This window comes from Crassostrea angulata, chromosome 2, assembly GCF_025612915.1.
Source record: "Crassostrea angulata isolate pt1a10 chromosome 2, ASM2561291v2, whole genome shotgun sequence".
Lineage (NCBI taxonomy): Eukaryota > Metazoa > Mollusca > Bivalvia > Ostreida > Ostreidae > Magallana > Magallana angulata.
Genome location: NC_069112.1, coordinates 31493133 through 31517107, shown reverse-complemented (window position 1 = coordinate 31517107; position 23975 = coordinate 31493133). Strand labels below are relative to the sequence as shown.

The 23975-nt window shown below is 34.0% G+C and overlaps 2 protein-coding genes across 3 annotated transcripts; one reads left to right on the top strand and one right to left on the bottom strand.

Annotated features, from left to right (window-relative positions):
* Positions 1-1976: 1976 nt before the first annotated feature.
* On the top strand, positions 1977-9386 carry LOC128172294 (BTB/POZ domain-containing protein 6-like). 2 transcript variants are annotated; one of them, XM_052838089.1, is made up of 3 exons: positions 1977-2040; positions 5482-5748; positions 7842-9386. In XM_052838089.1, exons 2-3 carry the CDS (start codon positions 5486-5488, stop codon positions 8872-8874), a joined length of 1296 nt encoding a protein of 431 aa, XP_052694049.1. In that variant the 5' UTR covers positions 1977-2040; positions 5482-5485; the 3' UTR covers positions 8875-9386. The 2 variants fall into 2 exon arrangements, with proteins under 2 accessions (XP_052694049.1, XP_052694048.1); XM_052838088.1 differs by having other exon boundaries at positions 1982-2046; positions 7842-9384.
* A 1441-nt stretch (positions 9387-10827) lies between these two features.
* On the bottom strand, positions 10828-22639 carry LOC128173804 (methyltransferase-like protein 25B). Its single transcript, XM_052839466.1, has 11 exons — positions 22385-22639; positions 20698-20801; positions 19486-19616; positions 18835-18956; positions 18226-18386; positions 15026-15050; positions 14129-14940; positions 13788-13918; positions 13412-13544; positions 11355-11542; positions 10828-10926 (listed from the first exon to the last, which is right to left on the bottom strand). Exons 1-11 carry the CDS (start codon positions 22490-22492, stop codon positions 10850-10852), a joined length of 1992 nt encoding a protein of 663 aa, XP_052695426.1. The 5' UTR covers positions 22493-22639; the 3' UTR covers positions 10828-10849.
* Positions 22640-23975: the final 1336 nt, after the last annotated feature.

The following is a 23975-nucleotide window of genomic DNA, read 5'->3' as shown; positions in this document are numbered from 1 at the left end:
TTATTCAACCCGCATGCTATGCATCGATTGTAAAGAAAGCAGACTTTGGAAATATTAGCGAACAAAACGTACACATGTTTATTTGTAATTTGTCTGATCATTTCGACCTTTATTTAAAGCGATGTCAATGTCGTAATACAACATTAACCGTCTCGTCGTCAGGGGTGAAATTCAACATAAGGCGAAATAACGCGGTACCTTTTAATGTCGTTTGTTTTGTTAGCAGATTTTGTACGTATTTCTCTTCATTGAAATTTGGCATAATTGATGGGTAAAACTACTGCAATGTCTATGATTATACATTTACTAAGCATAGCCATCATTTAAAAGCGTGCACAAAATTTGATATAAAATCGGACCAAGCAGCTTTAAGTGGTCATCTCAGAGTTTGATATTTTTTTAACAAAGGACTCAATGAGATTTTGCTTGAAATGTATGAATTTTGCACATTTTTTTTTTTTTACATTTTTTAAAACTTCTGCCCTAGGGGTTTCTTTTTCTGTACTACATATTAAAGCTGTTGCTATAAGGCATCAAATGGTAAAAAAAAACAACTTTTACCTTCTGGTTCATTTCAGGGGTCTTATCAAAATTGTTTTTGTATGCCATATTTCTCAGATTTGTCAGATAATGGCGATTTTTTATTTGACAAAGGTGGAAATGGTGATCTTTATAGTATTATTAAAACATTCAGACATATCTAAGTAATAAATATATAATTATATATAACAACACATATTAAGGGTCATTAATATAAAAACATAGTTACTGTCTTGAAATATATGAATTAAGATATATAGGCGGGTTAAGTAAACGTGACAGAGGGCTAGGCTTCCTTAACCCTCTTCACGTTTTCGACCAGAGCCCACATATAGCTTATACTTTGAGACATTTATGTTTATTCCACAATCTAATATCAATTTTACGCATCAAACGAGCTATTCTCAACAAATTTCGCTGAATATCGGCAGTTGAAACTAACAAGCCATGGCATTAACAAAGCAAAAAGATGACGTCACAATACAAATGAAACACTGAATTTGCAATTGGGAGAATCCCTGTGCAGCTTCATTGATTACTGTAGCCATGCGGAAACTATGTGATTTGAAAATGTTTGGATCCTCAACTGAAGTTGTTGTGTAAAGTATTGTTACAATATTGATAGAAAACAAAAGATCAGCTGGAAAGTGTATTTTCTAACATTGAGATAATAAAGCAAAAACATTTATAAACTGATACGACGGTTCATCCAAAAGTCACAAATGCGATGAAATCATGAAAAATCGGCGTAAAGTGACAAAAATTCTTGCTGTGTGATATCAACCTATTTCAATGGAGAATTGAAATTTTAATGCATTGTGATAAATTTTTCTAAAGATAATATTTTTTGTAGAGCGTGAGGTAAGAATAGTCGCCGCACGCTAGCGACGTCATTTCTAGATCTTTAGCGTTCTGGTAGAATTTCGTTATTTAGTACCATATTAATTTTTTTTTCGTAAAGGAACTATAATTACTCCTTTTGTAATCGATGGATAAGTATATTGGATTGTTTAATGTGCGATCAGTTTGTCAAAGTCTCTTTTAAACAAAAGCCATGAACGTAGCATTGTGATATAGGTCATTACGTAATAACCTATCTTTAACTCTCCTTCAGAGCGTATGTCAAAAACCCATTGTACCTAGAGTGGGCAGCTATATTTGTAGATCTAGCGGGAGGTGGTCGGACCCCCAAATCCCCCCGCAAACAAAACTATTTTTCAGACCCCTCTTTTTGGGTGAAATTTTCTTGATCTTGAATTCATCTCTCTCTCTCTCTCTCTCTCTCTCTCTCTCTCTCTCTCTCTCTCTCTCTCTCTCTCTGTTAAACATTTACCAACACATTAACCATGGAAACACAGGAGTAAAATGTCACATAGTTCTTTCATCCGTCCTTTTTTAATTCTTTGCATGTCGTAACATTTTATAAATGATTACGCCTGTAACCCACCATACAAACCAAGCAATTTTTTATTCGTGATAGGAAAGTTCGTGATCACAAAGGTAAAGGTATGTGATTGGACTTCAATTTTGCCTATCTTAATATATATTTTTTGTCTTTAATATGTACGCTTTGAATTTATTTGTTACATACAAATTGATGTTTTATAACTTAAACATATCTTGACTTTTCTGAAAATAGGTGTTTTGGCCAGAGCGAAATCAGTTTTACTTTCGATTTCAAATGTGAAATATATATAGTGTGACTAAAATCTTGTCTTACCCCTTTATACATGTGTGTATACAACATCAGCTTAAATAACATTTCATGCTGATAAAATATGTAACGAAAACACATATTTCAACAAATTAAAGAAAGTATTAAATTATGAATGGTCCTTTAGATATGGATACTTGTACGGGTAATAATTCTGATAAACAAATATTTCATCGCTCGGTGCGTGTATTAAACCTAATTGTTGGTTTTTTTGTTTGTATTTCTAATACGTTTTGTCTTTGTTCTGTTTTTTTTTTTTTTTTTTTTTTTTTTTTTAAATATAGATAATAGACTTGTTCAATAAATGTAAGTAGGATAGCTTTTTTTTCAAACCTGATTAAAGTTCGAACTATTCCAGAAGGTTATACCTAAACAAGCATTGATTAAGCTTTTTTTTTTACCTTCTTAACTTTACATCGGCAATTTGTAAGTTTAATAGATTAATCATTTAATATTTATTCGTTTGATGAAATATTGGTGCTTCTGATTGGTCCAAAAATTTCTTTGATACCTGCATCAATAAATTTTTTGCCGGATCTACTTTTCTCAACTGTTCTGATCTAACATTATTTATTGAACGGCAATTTCCAAAATAAACACTGTCAACAAAATGTAAAGTTGTGTCTGTTTTATTGTCAGCAAACAAAATATAACTTTATAAACATAAAAACTTGAAAGTTTAACCTTCAAAGATATACAAAACATATTATTTGATTCACGAAATAGAAAATTAAGCGTCTTCTCACGACTTCGTCTGCTTGAGATCAGTCAACATTACTGCTAGGCTGGCTGTTCCTTTTCCAGAATCTATACTACTATATTAAAATAATAGACTCGAATTTTTTAGCTTTAATGCCGATAAATCGGAAGAGTACTGTCTTTTGTTTTATATATTTTAAACATTATTGGTACTTGAAGATTACCAATTTGTTTTTATTTTTTCTCAATCAAGCTTCGTTAATTAATAATCAACTAAAATTCCTCAAAAAATTCCGGATATCATCTGAATTTTTTGGATTTTACAATCTTGCGCATGTGCATTAAATTCGCGCTAAATCACTGGAGGCTCTTTTAGCGGGAGGCTCTTTATTATTTATGATTTCACAATATCACATTCGCATGGATAAACTTGGAAACGATAAAACAAATGCGTGTTAATTTTCATTGGAAATTTTTTTCTGTTCATCAAGGAAAATACGGGAGATAACTCTAACACAGCTCATTTACAAAAAAAAAAAAAATCCCGAGAGTTTCGAATGTCAACATGGTGTGTAAAAAACGTTGTTGAAATATGTTCATTTCTGCGATTATAGAATTAAACTTTTCGAAGAAAGGTATTTACAGCTTAAAAATGGTTTGTTGTGAACAATTTGACTGTTATTTTCAATGCAACTTTATTAATTTTCTCCAAAATCGTTTAGGAGCGATTCTGCAATTTTCTGCTACATTACGGGTATATGGGAGGCATTTTACTGTGATGAAGGCCTTTCCTGAGACACAGTTAGATTATATCCAACACGGCAGAGTGCATTGAAATTTATAGCATTATTGTAGGCTTGAAGTTTGGTCATATACAAATGTCAACAATATACGGTGTTTCGGTGTATCTATTTTGTAAATGCCTGATATCATATGCAATGTCAACCCGTGCACGCACGGGTCAAAGTCTAGTAGTTATAACGAACATAGAGGTCTATGCACTTTCACAGTAACACTGCTGTTCAAATTTAATAACGCTGATTTTTGTGATCGGCTTCAATTGTGTCCATATGAGGCATCCGGCAAATTTAACTATTTGCACACGCATTGCGCCTTGCACTATTTTATTTAATTTGCAATGACAACCTTATTTAAATCTTGAATAAGACGTAGATTACTAAAACGGTAATCTTATTTGTTTACCATGAAAATAAAACATTTATAGAGTAACATTCGTAATGATTTAAGTCACGTTTTTATTTTACATATGCGTAGGAATATTAGTCAGAAGTATAATTCGCCTACTAAAAGTAAAGCTCATTCATCCCCAATCGCAACTTCTCGGGCCTTTCCGGCAGGCTCGGAAAAACACTTCGAATGTATTAACATTACCGGATGCTAGAATTTTATACAAAATGGAGTCGCTTCCCATTAAAATAAGTATCGGCTAGACAGCCTTATAAGTCGCTTCTGTGGTATATTTTAGGGTATATCATTTACTTTAATAAAGTCTAGCTTACATCTCAACAGATCGTAAAATGTGTTGTATTTATATCAAGTTTTTTTAAAAAGGGGGATTGTCTAGGTAATACATTCGAGGTGTTTTTCCGGCAGGAAAGGCCCGAGAAGTTGCGATTGTTTTCATGCCCTGTCATTTTGAAAATCAATAAAACGGTGCTATATATAGTTTACTGCATGTTGCGTATATTATATAAACAGAGCTGACCAATGGTATTTCATGCCGATCATTCCTTTAAAAGGAATACTTGTAAAATTTACACACGTACATGATCGGTCATCAGAATAAGCATCGTAAAGCAAAGCTATGAGTAATGCATTAACTCCTATGGCGCATTCCAAGCGGCAGATATACCATTTACTGATTTAAGTACATCACTAGTCACCACAACGTTTACAAAAGTTGCTTATACATACTATTCTTTGTCGACATATCAACTATTTTCGTCGTCGATCGCCTCTCCTTGGATGGTTATGTCCAGTTGCATATTTCAGCGATCTCACATGAAAAGTAAATTTAATACGAGTTTTTCTGCACAGTGAGTCATATCACAAGCTATGGCATGTATTTTCCTTTCGTTAAATCTACATGTGTGTTACATTCAGCTCAATAGCTCTGCATCAGCTGAAGGCGCATCCATTTTGAATATTGTTGCTGTTGTTGTTTTGTATTCATGCGTGCCGCTTCATTTACAGTATTCACATTTTTAATCAATGACACTTCAATTTTTTGATTTGAAAATGTTTTATTAAATGATAAGAAATGAAGATAATAATTTTTTTATTGATTCGACGTATCTAAGAAAAAATTGACCGGAAAACTTTTTCCTTATTGCGCTACGCGCATTAATGAAGGTTTCCGGTCAATTTTTTCTTTGATAGGTCGATGAATAGACATTTTTTTAAATCTATTGATATTCGTAAATGCTTTAATCTCCTTTTCACCTTGCATTTGCAAACATTAAAACAGTCAAGAAAAATCACACTACTTACATTTTTTTTTCTAAAAGCAAAATGGCGATACGTGAAAATAGCAACGGAAATTGGCAGGCTGGAAAAAATGTACTTGGATGCAATGAATATATGTTGAACAACCAAATATACTGTGACGTCACTTTTAAAGTCGGAACAGCGGGAAAAGAGGTGAAGGCACACAAGTATGTCCTAGCCAGTAGAAGCTCAGTGTTTGCTGCAATGCTTTATGGAAGTTTATCAGAAGCTAATGACGTCATAGCCGTACCAGACATAGAAGCTGAAATATTTAATATTCTTTTAAAGTAAGTTGGCACCATAATGCATTTGATGTCACCTGTGTAATAGTTTTTTAAAGATATTGCGCTACGATGGTTTTTAATTAAATATGAGCTTCATTTCTAATGTCAGAAATTTCAAAACTACAGGTCTTTACATTTTTTTAGCCATATATTTTGTTGGTAAAGCTAATAGGAGGTACACAATGAAAATCATCATAAATTACATTATTATCGATCTGTTTTAAATGAATTTCCTATATTTTTTTTTACAGGACAGCAATTTTTCCCCCTGATAAAAATGTAACAATTTTTCATAGTCTTATGTAGCACATTTGAAGCTCCAGTTACAATTAATCGTACATGCCCCTACGGGTGGTCTGCAAGTAGATTTTGATAAAAACCTTGTGAGACATGCAAGTGCTTACTACGATTTTGGAAGGATATATGCTTCTGTAAGCACGCATGGTTGATGTTGGAAACGCCCAATAATCACTAAGATTTCATTACAAGATCTGAAAAAGTACACGGCATTTGCGCCTAACCAAATTTCAAGGAACCCGTTAGATAACGGTATATAATAACATGAACTAATGACGTAAGGAGATCTCACTAGTCCCTTACGTTACATCTTGACCTCAATGCCGCTTTTGCTCACCATCAACATATAAATTGAACGCACAGTACACGCACAGTAAACGTACGGTATACAGACACGTATTATTCGTAAAGCCCACCTCTTCAAAAAAAGATGTATAAAAAATAGTAAGAAAAATTATAAATAAACTATGTTTTACTGCAGCGTGGAAGGGCCATCTAAAAAAATTAATAAATCTTATTTCCTCGACGAATTAGCCATTTTGTTTGCATGAATAAGTTTTTGTTCGGATGAATACGTTATTTGTTCAGACGAATAATATGATTAGACTAAATGGGATAATTTCAGACAAATAAGCTATTTCATTTCGGACGGATAAGTTTTTTTTAACAAATAAGGATTCTTCAGACAAATAGATTATGTATGGACAAATTATGATTTTTCCAGACGAATTGGGATTTGTTCAGTAAAATAAGCCATTTTTCGATCATAAAAGTTTATTTGTTGTTAAGACAAATACGGATTTCTTCCGGCGAATAAATGATTTGTTTGGACGAATAAGGATTTGTTCGGTCAAATTCGTTATTTGTTCGGACGAATCAGTTATTTGTTCAAACCAATTTTGATTATTTAAACGAATTAGCTATATGTTCAGATGGATAAGTTATTTGTTGGAACAAACTAGCAAATATTTCGATCGGATAAGTTATTTTCTTGGACAAATAAGGTTTTTTCTTCGGACGAACAAGTTATTTGTTTGGACGAATTAGGATCTGTTTGGACGAATAAGCAATTTGTGAGGACGGATAAATAATTTGATTAGACGAAGTAGGAGTTGTTTCAACAAATTAGCAATATGTTCAAACGGGTAAGTTATTTGTTGGGGGAATCAGCTATTAGTTCGGATGGATAAGTTATTTGTACGAACGAATCATGACAAAATAGCTAATTATTTTGACGGATATGTTATTTGTTTATAAAAATAGTTCGTTGGCGGTTAATTTAGACTATTTGATCTGACAATGATGTAGATGAACGTGGGGTTCTTTATCAAGCACCCCTTTTCTGGAATTTCGTCTTTTTGTTCAAATAAAAATTGCTATATACACATTAATTTAATACACGTATTTATCACTGATATTTATACATTATTTGACATATTTTGCTGCGACAATACAAGCTTAATTTTCATAATCGATTACAATTTTGCATGTCAATAAAACGTGGGAGCCCTGGCAAACAAAATTATCTTTTACCAAATAAACCCTAATTCGTCTGAACAAATTACTTATCTGTCTAAACGAACAGCTTATTCGGTTGGACAAATCCTTACGTACGACTAGTTGTGACTGAGGCTTGAAGCAATACTGTTGACTGGGAATTTTTTGCATTTAAATTAATCAAAAAGGTATATATCAAAACAAAAAGGATCCTAGTTTTTAATTAATTAAAATGAATACTTTGGTTTTTTTTTTAATTTTTTTGTAAACTATATCATATTACTTTAAGATTTACTTTCTAGGTTTTTGTATTTTGAAGACCACGGAATCGATGATACAACTGTTATAACAACACTTTATGCTGCTGAGAAATACGCCGTTACTGAACTAGTTGGAATTTGCCAATCTTTTCTAGAGTCAAAAATTGCAGCGGACAACGTCTGTGTTATCATGGAAAATGCCAGGATGTTTAACATGGCTGATTTGTTAACGAAATGCAAAGACTTCATTTTTGTCACTGGGTATGTTGCTAGCAGAGTATTCGAGTCTGATAGTTTCCTTGATCTTAAAAGAGAAATCTTGCTATCACTCGTTGAATCAGATGAATTACCTCTTGAGGAAAATTTCATATACCAGTCATTAATACGCTGGGCCAAACATAAATGTGTTAAGGAAGGGAAAGAGAATCCAAATTTGACAGATATTCGAAAAATGCTAGCAAATACTATTTTCGAGGTACGATTTCCAACCATGTCTCTAGAAACCTTTTGGAAGGATATGGCATCAGATGAAATATTGACTCCCGATGAAAAAGTTCATATTTCTCAAGTTATAGTTGGAAAAACTAATCAAAATACCGTTTTCAAATCGACTGTACGTAAAAGAGATGTACACATTTTGAGATCTCAATCCGATCCCACTGTATGCAGTTGGGGATATGCTGGCAGCGTGGATGCTATAGAATTCGAAGTAAACAAACCTGTTTCCTTATGTGGTATTCTGCTATATGGAAATTCAAATAATCAATACAGTTATGATGTGGAGATAAAAATCATTTCTTTATCTGATATTGTTCTGGTACACATGCTACCAAAGAAGATTACGGAATCTTGCAAAATGTTTCAAGTTAATTTCGACAAACCATGTAAAGTAAATCCAAACGAGAGATATACAGTATGGGTAAAGATGAACGGATCTAAATCATACCGAGGAAATTATTCTGAATGTGTTGAGTATAAAGACCATAAATTCAAATTTTATAAGAGTAAGTACTCCAACAATGGAACAGATGTTGGAATAGGACAAATTCCTGGACTTCTTTGTTATTTGAAGTAGTCTGATCACTTACTGTCTCTAAGATATCCTCATGTACATAAGATATTTCTGCTGCTTGCTGATAAACTTGTACATGTACTGTATTTAACAATGATCATTACTATAACATATATTATAATGGATAATAATATTATACAAATAGTGTATTCACCTTTCTTATAAAACTGTATAAAGTCTTTCATATGTTGTTTATCGTTAATAAACATGTTACAGTAAACGCTCTCTTTGGTTTTTCAAAAGGGAAATTAGCGCATTAGATGTACTAAAGGAAGAGGAAATGTACAGGTGGGGAACTTGCTTTATAAGGATAATTAGATATTATCAACTTGAATCCAATCTTCGTTGCAAATTATATCTTGTAATAGACGATATATTCTGTGTCGCTTAAAACGAGTAACAAATATACTCATACATGTATCTGTAAGAATTGGACATAAGTTGTTGACATATTGGTAATTTTACTTTTATTAGATTTTTAACAAAATGAAAGCCTTCATGGCCTTTACGGTTACTTGAGTATAATATAACCCAGTCGAATATCTGCAAAACCCAATTTCTTTTTAAACAGAATGAATTTAATTCTTACAATGTTATACGATATAACAATTAGGAGCAATTTATTTATTATAAACAATAAAGCGGTTTTAAATAGGTTAACCGACTTCTTTTTGTTTTACTGATGTAACGATATTAGAAATTAAATATATTCCGTACAATTTTATGTTTTATCTAAAGCCAGAAAAAGAGCATTACTTGAGAAAAAAAATAACGTTTATCAATTTGTCCAAAATTTTAATGCAACGGATCAATACTATCGGACGCGCGTCGTATTGTGGAGTAGGCAAGTTATATTATGCGATATAAATGATTTTGTTCAGCGAATCAAATGATGCGTTACAACCAAAATCAGTAAATTTGTCAATATTAATAGGCCAAATCAAACCAGGAATAGATAAATATATTACGTTCATAAACAAGATCAATGGCGTGCCAAGGAACCAATAAGGTATTTTGAAGTGTTCAATAATTTTGACTCCATATTATAACTTGAGAATGATAAATACTGATATTTCACTGTCACTTTTATTTAAGATAGATGAATTAATAATGAGATCGGTAATCTTGAATACTGCTTTAGTATAATGTCCCACTCCCATTTACTAAACCCAGATTAAAAGTCATACAATGCACAATTTTGTTAAAATCATTCTTTTTTTAACTAAGAAGGGTTGATTGAAATTGAAAAATGATATTTGTTATGTTTAAACAGTTTTATGCTCTTGTCTCTGAATAAGCTATACTATATTTAGAATTCATGTAAAAAGAGTTTGAGCATTTTTTAATTGTACTTGAAGAGCAACAAGCATATGCATCTGTCAATTCCATGGCTTGAAAATCGAACTGACGGAAATACTGTGCTTTCATCAATATTCGTTGAATACCAATTTTTGTGGATTTCGTTGTTAAGTTGATCCACGAAATTAAATGTTCATTGAAGTTCAATTTCAACTAAAATTTTGTAATGATAGGATCATAGGCCACCAAATTACATATCCTTGAAACTGTGATCTTCAGAAAATCCACGAAAATTGATACCCACAAAAATTAATGAAACAACAGTACGTACAATGTATTATTAATATCTGTAAATGAAGTAATTACATTAAATACGTTACACAACTAGTATTGATATATGAAACCAGTGTAAAGAGACAAAGGTGGGCACACGGCAAATGACCTCCAGAATCTTAGTTAGAAAGCATCAAACATTTTCTTTTATATTAGGGAGTATATTGATATTACAACATTTTTTTAAAGATGTGTTTATGTATTCTATTTGTGCAGTCTGATGGCAAACTATAAATGTACTATAAATGTAAATAAGTCATTTCTTTCCATTTACTGTGTGTGCATGCTTCCTAATATTTCTGAAATAAATTATATAAACATAGCAAGTGTGCATATAAACAAAACTTTATTTCCTTGCCAATAATACAAAATTCCTAGGAGATGTCATTGGATCGAAAATCGGCACGAGATAAGAGGAAACATCTGCAATATAAAAACAAAACACTTTACATCATATTTAAACATAGTATCAAATTGTGCATGTCTGTTCAATAATATTGTAAGATATACATATACACTCTTTCACTTCATCAAATATAATCTTAATTCAGAAAATACACAAATGTACTTCATATGTCTCTGTTATATCAAAATACTTATTTCCAACATTGTTTAGCAATACATTGCAATGGAAGTATCGTTATTGTAACAATTAACACTTTGACTAGTATGCATTTGCAATAAAATCAACATAGAAATTTATTATTAAATATTATTTTATTTATTATTAAATATTATTATTATTTATAAAACAACACTAAAGTGTAACTCTGAAAATACTACACAAAAATGTGTCAATATAAGTGACAAGTCAGCATTTTAATCAACAATATAATTACTTAAAAACAGACCTTGTTCATAAAGATAAAGTTGCCTGTCCAACAAAATCAGTGATTCCACAACAGGACTCACGGAGAGTCGGAGGCTGTAGAAGATCACCACCTGCCTCCATTGCTCAAGGAAACAGGAAGCTCCCTCCAAAATGTCGTCTGGTATCTCACTACTAAATCCCAATCGTTTTAGTCCTTGACTTGCATATCTGGGAATAGAAAAATCTGTTAGTAATGATTTAGTTATATTTACATTCGCAAAGTTATATGAATCAATAGAAAAGCAAAAAAGTCTTTTCTTTAAAAAAAAAACAAGAGGCCCAGGGGCCACATCGCTCACCTGAGCAACAATTGCCTTAATTCTGATCAAATTAGCATTACAGTATCAAAATATCTTGACAACTGAGTACAGTAGATCTTGCTAAAAAAATGAAAATCTGCCAATTTTTATCCACCTCTTATTTTTTGGTAAATACCAAGCCCCTTTTGTTGTTGTACCTGTAAGAAGATTTTTCTCTATTCTTATATACCCCCCCCCCCCCCATTTCGTGGCCCCACTATTCTCTAGGGAATCATGGTTTAATCAAACTTAAATCTACCTTTAATCTCATAACCAGTGCTTTCACACTAAGTACTGAGTTTTGGACCGAAAACACTCCCAGAATATTTTTAAAGATTTTCTCTATATATTCCTAAGTAAAATTCAAACCGCCATCACGGTCTCGCCCTACCACTAGGGACTGTGATTTTGCAAACTTGAATTTACACTACTCGAGGATAAAAATTCATCCCCCATTGTGGCCTCACCCTACCCCTGGACTATTATTTAAACAAACTTGAATCTATATGATCTGGGGATGCCTCCACTCAAATTAGGGCTTTCCTGGCCTAATAGTTTTGAGAAGAAGACTTTTAAAGATTTTCTCTATATATAAAAATGTATCCCCCATTGTGGCCCCGACCTACCCCCAGGGACCATGATTTGAACAAACTTGAATCTACACTATCTGAGGATGCTTCCACTCAAAGTTGAGCTTTCCTGGCCTAATAGTTTTTGAGAAGAAGATTTTTAAAAAATTTCTCTATATATTCCTATGTAAAACTTGATCCCCCAATTGTGGCCCCACCCTACCCCCGGGAACCATGATTTGTACAAACTTGAATCTACACTACCTGAGGATGCTCCCATTTTAATTTGAGCTTTTCTGGCCTGATAGTTTTTGAGAAGAAGATTCTTAAAGATATTTCTCTATATATTCCTATGTAAAACTTGATCCCCCTCTTGTGGCCCCTCCCTACCCCCGGGGACCATGATTTGAACAAACTTGAATCTACACTACCTAATGATGCCTCCACACAAGTTTAAGTATTTCCGGCTGAACAGTTTTTGAGAAGAAGATTTTTGAAAAATACCAACAAATTTTCAATAATTCTCAATTATCTCCCCTTTAAAAAGGGTGTGGCACTTCATTTGAACAAACTTGAATCCCCTTCACCTAGTGGTGCTTTGTGCCTTTGGTTGAAATCTGCCCAGTGGTTCTTGAGAAGAAGATAAAAATGTGAAAAGTTTACAACAACGACAACAACGACAACAACGACGACGACAACGACGACAGACAACGGACAAATTGTGATCAGAAAAGCTCACTTGAGCCTTCGGCTCAGGTGAGCTAAAAAAGCAAAATCAATCATTTCTGTAAAGACATTTTGACAAGAAGTCATATTTTTGACATAACAATGATAACTGAGTGAGCTTATTGTTTGATGGATGAATTGCTATATACAAATATAAGTTGGTTGCCACATGCTAAAAATAGATTTGATCACGTACCGACCAATTCAATATTCTGGTGAAATCAAAATTGCTATACATGTATACATGGTACTCCTCATATTTAATAGTTTTTTGTAGTGGGGGGGGGGGGAGAAACAATTTTACTACGCAACCTCCAAACGATAAGCCGATGCAGTAATTATTGTGACATCATTAAAAAGTTCACAAAGAAATGAGCGTTTTCACTATTCTATAGATTCAAATAAAACAGAATTACAAATGTAAAAATTAAAAAACAACTCACTGAGGGAAAGAGAGATTCTCAGCCTTCCTGATGGACAATTTCTGGGCTCCAGTCACAAAGTCGGACTGTAGCTGGAGAACAACCCACTGTAGGGCTGCCCTGTAACAGTGAAGTTTCAGGGCAGGGGGATTATCTGTGTGATAAAAATAGACACAGTTACAACACATTGTAGTGTGCATGTATAGGAAGTATATTTCATATGCATTGCACGATGTCTTAAATGAAAAGACAGCTTATCAGTAATATACAGTTATTTTACACATTCGTAACTTGTCGAAAGCATTTATACTACTTTTTTGCCTTTGCTAAATTGAAAAATTTTGTGTACGAAAATTAAATGAATAGGGTGGGTTTTTTTATAGTATATTACATGTACCTTTTAATCTTTGAATGTAAGAGTCAGCAAAATGACAGGCCATTTCTCTAGCTTCATAGCTGAGAGCAGAATGTGGCAGCTGTTGTACAAACTCACTCATTGGATATCCCGCAGGCTCCGTCCCCAGATGCCTGTAAACAATAGCATTGTTGTAGATTTACTTAATGTTTCATACATGTAAAATATATACATTTAATGCATGAAACATTTTCACAGTACATGTAAAAAGTTATTTAGCAAAGGAATGTATCAGAGTCTGAGAGTTACATTAAATTTTTAAGGATATTCATTTTCTGTGCAAAGTAGTGTACAAGTAAAACAATTTTAAAAAGAGTCCTTACTTTGCTGTAGACAACTTCATATAGCAACAGCCAACAGATGCTAAACCCTGTATGTCTGGACAGGAAGTGAACACTCTGAGCATTGTGGGAGTCAGGTCACCACAAGCATGGAGACCGGTCAACAGGAAGTGTAGTCTGGTGCTCTTACTAAAGCCAAGGAAAGACAACTCTCGGTCTGCAATACTACTTTCCTTTCCTTCATTTGTTTTACCAGTTTTATCACTTACATTATATTTTTCACAATTTTCTACCCTTAATTCATCTTTTTGGTCAATTCCTAGTAAACAGTTCTCAGCTTTCTCAGTATGTTGGTCTAGAATCAAGGTTTCACAACAGTTTTCTTTCAGTATTTGGTGGTCTTGTGCAGTGGATATGTTCAAAGATGAGCTTTGGCACTTTTGACAAAATGAAGAACACAAGTTCTGTTTGCACTTATCACAGACAATACTTGGACACTTATCACATGGATTCACTGAGCATTTACTACAGGAGGTCTCTATACACGATGTATCACACATTAATCTGGCTTTCTTACCCGAGTCTATACAATTGAAATGACATGTTGTCCCATCATCCTTCTGTTTCAAGTCTGAAGATGCATCACTTATCTTTGACTTTGACTGTGGTGTTGTTGATTTACTATCCCTTGGATCTGAGTCACGGTTACTGCATGTAGAACACGCAGTTCGGTCAAATGACCTCTGGATGATGTCAAGGAATTTTCCTTCTGTTGTGTCTGCTGTGATGTAACATGTCACATGATTCGGGAGGTCAGCCTCACTTTGATTTTCAGATCCTCTCTGCTCTTTTACCTAATGATAACAAATGTTTGATTAACTATCTCTTTTCCAATTAAATTTAATAAAAATAGATTTCTAAATGGGAGTATATATTCACCTTTCTTATTTGTCTTTGAGCATCCCTAAAATTGAAAATAATAGAATTATCATTTAGCACTGTATGCATAAATGTAGAATATATATTATCTAGCAAAATTTTGAAAATTGAAACATACCTTTATCATTATATCTATAATTAACTATTTTGTACATGCATAGAATGACTGTTGAAAGTTCAGTGTATGCATTAAAACTGACCTCTACTGACCAGTTGGTAATAATGGTATAATCCATTCTTGATCTAGAGAGCGATTCAAGGAGAGGGAGTCAGGCTGTTCCAAACATTTCAAAATTTAAACTTTTTATACGTATAACATGTTCAGAAAATTAACATTAACATCTCTCACTCCTCTTCCCCTGAAAACAAAGCTTTTTTGCATTATCACCGGTGTGAGATCGGTTTGTCCGGTGTGAGACAGCAGTGTGAGATTTTTCTGTCTTACACTGTGTATTACTACGCCGTTTTAAAACGTAAACAAACGTTGTCTGCTGTAGGGAAATGCAAAATGGTGCATTGAGATTATCCATTAAATAATTGTGTTTCTTAATTAATTACAATTTATCATATTTTTGATTAAAAAACTGTTGCCCAGATAGCATGACTACGTTGGGCCAACGTTGGTAATTGGTTGTACCGTTGGTCGATGGTTGGCGTTGGGCACACAATGTTGGCCCAACGTTGGGCCAACATTATAACACATCTTTCATAGCACATTGATTGCTTTGTTGGCATGACAACGTCGGGCCAACGTTGGGCCAACATAAGTAAAACATGTGATCTCTATTTGTTGGTAATGCACAGTTGGCCCAACGTTGGGCCAACATCTTACCATGCCATGAATTTCGACTAAGTGTTTGTTGGTGTAACAATGTTGAGCCAACGTTGGGCCAACATAAATAAAACATATGATCTATATTTGTTGGTAATGCGCAGTTGGCCCAACGTTGGGCCAACATAATAACATGCCATGAATTTCGACTAAGTGTTTGTTGGTGTAACAATGTTGAGCCAACGTTGGGCCAACAAAAGTAAAACATATGATCTATATTTGTTGGTGATGCGCAGTTGGCCCGACGTTGGGCCAATATCTTAACATGCCATGAATTCTAACTAAGTGTTTGTTGGCGTAACATTGTTGGGCCATGGGTGGGCCAACGTAGGTAAAACATCTGATCTCATTTAATTGATGGTAATGCGGAGTTGGGCCAACTTTGGGTCATTATTTTTACATGCTACGAATTATGACAGAGTTAAAACAAACAAACAGATAACATAAACACAAGGTATAGGTGAGTAAATAATGTGATTTGCTCTGTTAATTTTGATTGCAATTATAAGGAATATATAGTGTCTTAATTATGTTTTAACACATGAAAATGTTAATTAAAAAGTTTGTATGTATAACTAGTTGAGTTTAATCTATATCTCTTACTTTGGAATACAAAACATCATCATGATACATTGTATGCATATAGATCTCAGTAATTTGGGTTGAAAAATAGTTAATATATGTTATTAATATATAAAGTTTTAAACTGTCAAACGTTGGCCCAACGTTGGTTCGTTGTTAGTTTTTTAACCCGACAATGAATTTTTTATTTTTTGAGAAATTTAGTGGAGCATTGTAAATTGTATTGGGCTTAACTATTTAAAACTGTTGGGTCATAGATGTTGGCCATTGTTGCTCTGTTGAGGGATATTTATTGTTTAAATAATTCTGATGAGCTGTATGTACACGTGTAGCTTGAGCGCCTATTGCATAACGAATCTTAAAGTGTCGAAATTAAGAGGCAGACGGAGCTCCTTTACTGCCCAAGTATCTAGGTCAGTGCTACTCACAGTATGGGACTGGCCAGTTTCTTTGGATATCGGTCATCTGATATAACCAGGATGGTCAAAACTGCCACGTTTTATTTCGAATATATTGCAACCGTTGTGCGTGTACACCTATAGAAAATAGTGTTTTTTTCTACTCTACGAATTATACATTAGAAGATTGGGGATATATATGCTACAAAAAGTAAGTACATGATAATTTATAATATTAACTTATGTAAGTAATAGTTTTCTTTCAAGAAATCGAATGCTTGTGCAATGTTTCTTTATATTATATAATGTTTGAATTGTCAATGAGTTAAATTAAAAAAATATAGAAGCATTCATAATCATATTATGCATTCCTTTACAGTATAACAGATAACGTTAATTCATATTGCACAATAAAAATAACAACTAAAATTTACATTTTCAGCCGCAGTAAGAAAAAAAAGACTGTGTGCCTCTGCAACAAATGTAGAGATAGGGAAGGACGGGTTCCGTTTTTCAAAGACCGTGAAGATGAAGGGAAAAAAAGGAAGAAAGAAAAAAAGCAAGGAGGTAACCCAAGCCACTGAACATGCTGAAGCCAGTGACCCGGACAGTGATCAGACCCTACAGTTCGATTGTTACTAAGGAATTTACATAGACAAAGAAATATGCTAGAGATTCTTTTTAGACGGAGGCTCTATTCTAAAAAGTGTTTAAATGTATTGTAAATTTTTACTAAGAAAAAATAAAATCTGTATACTATGTTTTCGTTGCATAGAATATTTGAACTCCTGCATCTTAATAGCCAAACAGCAAACAGGAATTAATTGAACAAGAGTGTTGAATTTAAATTGGGATTACATTGAATAAGTGCCGACATGCTACGTTTAGCTATTGAAAGTTTGATCGTTGTCACTACGTTAGCCCTCACCTGTTTAATGGACCAACGCTGACAGAGGACGTTGGGCCGATGTAATTTTCCTCGTAATCTTTACGTTGGCCCAACGTTGACCCTCAGTTGTTCATTAAGTTGGACCAATGTTGGCAGGCTACGTTGGGCCAATGTAATTTTGCTCATCGGCCCTACGTTGGTCCAACATGTTGGACCAACGTAGGCCCAACATGTTGGACCAACGTAGGCCCAACATGTTGGACCAACGTAGGGCCGATGAGAAAAATAATCATTCATTATATACTCGTGTGGGATAGTGAAATTCCACCTCGGGGCCAAGATTCACGGTCTAGGACTCGGCAAAGCCTCGTCCTATACCATGAATCTTGTCCCCTCGGTGGAATGTAACTATCCCACACTCGTAATAATGAATGATTCTATTAATCCCAAGGAAAAATATAATAAACCTCTGTATCTGCTCTTGTAATCTTTAACTGACCTGTCATATTTCTGGGCTTTGGGGGCATGGCATCCCTCAGCTTCAACGGTGGTGACCTTGAACCCATGCTGAAAGGTCAAATACCTCGACAAATGACCTTGACCTGCTCCAACATCCACAATGTTCTGACAATCACACACATCTCTCAGGGCTCTCAACGTCTGAAGTTATATTAAAATGTCTATAATGTACATTACTCTGTGAATATTTAAGCAATGAATCATTATTTTTCTTTAAATATACAGTCTCATAACTGCAGCGGCGTGTGAATACAAATTGAGTAATGTTGCAGTCTACAGCATCCAACGCTTGTGACGTCACAATTATTCTCATCACTTTAACCTTTGAGTACCCTGTGTGTGTTAAAGAGTTATAACTGCTGTAGCTTCAACACACTTCACAAGCAAAAAATATGAAGAATGTGAATATAATTGCTTTATTAGTGTTCTACTAATTTAGGGCATATCACAATCACCAATTGATCGAAATTTACAATATGAATGCTTTAAACTATGTGAAAATAAAGTTAATTCTTGAAAAAAGGAAGACTTCATTATGTGTTTGTGTAAACATGAATGAGTATGGTTACAGTTTTAAAAAATGTCCCACCTTTCCAAGATGATTGATTTCATGAAGTTTTTTGGGCTTCACGTGCTTCCTTAAATATTCTGTATAACCTTGGTTTGACTCCGAGGCTTTATGAGAGCTTGGAATATGGTCATTTCCTGATTCTGTAAACAAGATTGATTTTAAATAAAAAACAGATTTGCTACTTCTCGATATGGCTGAATACTTTAAACCCACTTTTTTCAAACCAACTACTGTAAACATAGTATTTTTGGCGTGTACGATACTTGGGGGAATTAAGTTTTTGAGCAAGTTGGCATGGATTTGAATTAGCATATTCCTAATTGTGACAATGTTTATACATATACGTATGGCATTTAGCGACGTACTTGATTTGATGAAGCTGCATTTCGCCAAAAGTGCTAAATAGAATACACAGCCAAATGTCGTATGTTTACAGTATTTTGTGATAAACTGAGATAAACTGGTTCGCTATGAATAATTTTAAAGATCAAAGTTGTAAGCTATTAGGAAAATATATGTATTAGAGACAACTGAGGACTTGAGGAAATATTTGCAATGACAAGGCTGTCAAGAACCTTGCAAAAATTTTAATTTCTCAAAGTGAATAAAAGTTGGTGTACAGTTACAGTGCAATTATAGTAATATTGTACAATTCTATACATTTCTTACTTTTCCCCCTGGCTGAAGATAACTGTAACAGGTCATGAACTTTTACCTCTTCTTGTGACCTTGGCAATGAAAAAGTCTGAGTGCATTGCTTGAAAGCCAGCAGAGAGAGGGGGTACACCTTGGATGGCAGGCTAACAAAAATTACAAAAAAATACCAAGGATACGATCATTAATTCACATTTAACACTAACAGTTTGCAATTTCTAATTACAACCTTACAATATAATTGTTCATAATAACAAAGATATAACAATAAATCTTGAAGGCCCATATGAAAAAATGGTTTGTTTGATGTACTCAAATATAAGTGTTTAGCATTTTAAAGGTTATTTCAAAAATTGATTGTTCATACAAATCTTCAATTTTATGTTCTCCTGTAGAAATCCAGTTTTGGCACTCTCAAAATTTTCCATTGTCTATGCAGCTTTGGCTAGACTTTTCAGGAAAGCTGATTCATAATATACTGATTAGACAAGTTTGACCATGATATTTGTAACAGAAAACTTTGTCCTTGGTCAATAATTGAGTACATCACTGTACTCTAAACATGAACCTGAAGGACCTTTAAGTGACAATTTAAAAATCACACGACTTCACAGTTCTCAGGAAAGCAAAATAATTTATGTCATGGTCATGAGAGGTGGGCCGACAAAACGAGTTTAATAATGAGTAGTTTACTGGGAGTTAGAGTTCCTTTGACAATTAATATAATAATTATACACTGGCCAATTAAATTGATTATTATTAGCAATAACTTTCTACCCCAACACCCATGGTTCAGAATACTTTTCTATCTCTGGAATTGTCCTGATGCAACATCCAGTTACTATTTTTGTTGTTTTAACCACCAAAGTCAAGAAACCCTTTGTATACATATTTTTCCCAAATTGCAAGACCAAATAGTGAATGTTTAACACCGAGTCTTGAGTCATGGCCTCAGTGTCTGCTTAAATACCTATACCGGCATGCGACCAATTCTCGCCAAGGCGCATATCTGGCCAGTGCATGGTTATCATTTGATTAACATATCAAATTATATACAAAAATGACACAACAATGCACTGGTGAGAAATGGTTCTTGAAAAGAATTGGTCACGTGCCAGTAGTGCTTTAAAATGACCGCTAAACAATATATGTCAACTCCTCTACAGTCTAATTCCCCTAATGTTATATTCCCTTAGTTGTCACTTATTTCTCTCTATCATCACTTACCTGTCTTGGGTCAGTAACCACACCAACTCTGGGGGTTTGGTGTCTGTTAGACAATCCTTCCATGACAAAGGCAGGCCACTCCAGTGATCCTTAGTAAAGAAGTCCTACAACAATGCACAATAGAATCATTTATCTTACCTCCTCCTAATTTGTAAGGAAATCAGTGGCTAACAGCAGTCATGTGGAGACCATGTATATTCCATACACAGTCAGTACTTAATATCAACCCCTTTGAGCATTATGACGCCATGTTTTGTACCCAATTGAAACTTGTTACTTTGTTATAAAACCCTTGATTTTCATTGTTTAGTTATCTTTGTCATTTACACAAAGATATAATCATTACAATTGGCAATCTTTTCTGCATATTCCGCACGGGCAACATAAAGTGGCTTTCGAAGAAGCCTTAAGTTCATTTTACGCCTCTTAAGAGCAGGCATTCTGCTGTCAATAATTTGATAACGTAATTGATCGAATGATTTGCAATTAGGAAATGTTTTTGTTTCTGTGAACTTGATTATTTAATATGAAAAAATTTGGAAAATTAACAAACTGACAACACATCCTCGTACATTAACAATGGGGATAAATTTGACAATTTTATAGCTAACAAGGTTGACAGTTAATATTTGAAATATAGTGACATGCTATATGAGACAGTGCAGAGGGGAAGTTATATGACAGTTCGTGTATTTCTTTATCCTGTACCCTGCTAGTCCGCACCACAGGTAACTAACAGACTCAGCTGTGATACCGCTACCTGTCAGGTGAATAATTGGATTATGACACGCGATTTTACGCACATTGAATTTATAAACAACTTAAACATAAACTTACATATTATGATGCTTTAAGTGGAAAAAATCATATAGATATCAATTGACTTCATTTCCTTATTACTAGTATCTACTGTGTAATATAATGACTTTCACAGACAAGTATTTATTTTGGAGTTGTCTTTCTTGTTTGCTGCATTATTAAAACTCCACAGATTTTTATTCTAGTGTATACATACATGTTAACAATAAAAGTTTTTAAGACCAATCTGAGAAGAATCTAAGATCCCGGGCGACTATATTTGCTTCTCGGGCGCTATTTTGTAATCCCCGGCGCTCTCGGGCGCTCCCAGGTGCTTTTTAGTGAGACCGTATATAAGCTGGAGACCTCTTATAAGTTTAAAGTATTTTGCTGTAGAGGTCTCACCTGTGTGGGCTTATATCCTACCTCGCCTTGTTACTCGGTTGCGATGAAGTTATCAAGTTTTACAAAGACAACAAAAGGAATACCACACATCGACCTCGAGTTTCAGGTGTACAATTGGGTGTAATGAAATCGAAGGGTTTACATACCAGGTACCTGTGTGACTGTGCCTATTTACAAATGGTGTTCAGCTTTAAGTTTCTTTCAAAAATATTAGGATATGCTGGTCCACATGTGCACTATATGTATGACATAAAGTTAGACTATGGTACAAGTGCTCTGAAGCTCATCATTCAAGTCTCAACACAGGAATAACACACAAGTATTCCAAAGAGATGAACATGTATACTGTAGAAATGAAGAAGTCCCGGTGGCTAAAAACACGGCAACTCAACTCTCGGTCTCACAACGCACTATAGATATGAATATAAACTCGAAAGCAAAACTCGCTTACAACTTTACAAACACCTGTTAATATGCTACTTACAGACACATAAGCGTCTATGATCCAGGTATACAAGGATAAGAATTCCGTTAACTTCTTAACATACTGCCTTAATAATACAACAGAGTTCTCGTCACATAACAGCGACATGGCGATCTGAGTTTGACGCTGATGGTGTCCCCCACAGACTTCTTACTGCACACCATGGACAAATCTTCGTATGTGTAATTTTCCCCCACAAGTCACAACTGCTTCTTCTTTCACCGAGGAAACTCGAGACGAGTTAGTTTTTCTGAAGGTCGAACCCGATCTAATATTTTCTATAGTCGTATCGCCCTTAGACCGTTTGAACCCATGCACAATCTTCATAATGGAATATCAAATCTCTCTAAAAAAAAATATGTATTACGGTGCTACCGTTGGGGCGAGCGCAGCATGTGATAAAATAATGAATTATGATAAAACAATAAAAATAAAAGTAGCGAGGTAAAGTAAATGAATTTGAATGCATAATAAAGTAAACACGCCTATTTTTTCCAGTAAATTTTCATTATTCATAATTCATAAGATTTTGTTATCTGTTTATATATAGAATTTATCTCGGATAAAATGTTAATTGTTGAATAATAAAGATTTTAACATAATGTACATTACAGTTTATTTCCTCTTTTCTTGCAGGAGACATTTTTCTTAAACTTACATAAAAAATTGACTTATCCCTCGTATAAAAAAAAAAAAATTACCTAGCCTATAAAAAAAAATTTGCTGATCATATAAGGAAAATAGATCCCCTGGGAGCATGTAATAAATGGAAGTGAAAATAAAGACACTATTGAGCAGCTAAAGAGCTAAAGGCATACTACGAACTCCCAATTCTTCACCCAGATTAGAATTTTCCTGATTTTGAGAATTTCTTTTTCTTTTTGCTTGCGAAGATTTTTTGAATGGTGTTGCCACGCCCCCTTTAAAAAACATTCCTGGAAATTACCGTAAATATAGTGAATAAAATAAATGTGAGCATTCATCCAAATGAGAGCAAGTTACAGCTGTTTCCTATCTGTGAAGAAATGTCCCCATTCGGTAGCTCTGCAAGATTTTGAGAAGATTTTGGTATTTATATTTCAGCAGATTTACAATAACTACTTAGAGTAATTTCCCCTTATTGTGACGTCAAAGTTCACGTCGGTCAAGTGTCGTCTGTCTCTTTGAAAACACCCTGAAAAAAAAAAAACTACGCGAAATATACTGTTTTGTTTACTTAAAAGCATTATGTTCTTGAAATTACATACATTATGTAATTTATCTGTTTCTCAAAAGTTTTACTTTTATTCTCGCGAGATGGTATCCAGTCTAGTGAGATCGACCGACATTGAGGAACTGCATTGTGGGTCGAAATTTACTGACGCCGAACAATTCTGTCGGATCAATGTGTAAGAAATCCATTGTGACTTCACTCGAAAGGACGATAACCCCGTTAGTCTTATGTAATGGAATTTGCGTTGTGTCAGCAGTATATTTACAATGCATGTACTGTGTATATAAATGAATAACCTGCAATATATGGTATCGACCAAAGATTCTTTTAAATGATTATTTAAAAACAGTAATTGACACACGTTGATCTATGTTGGAC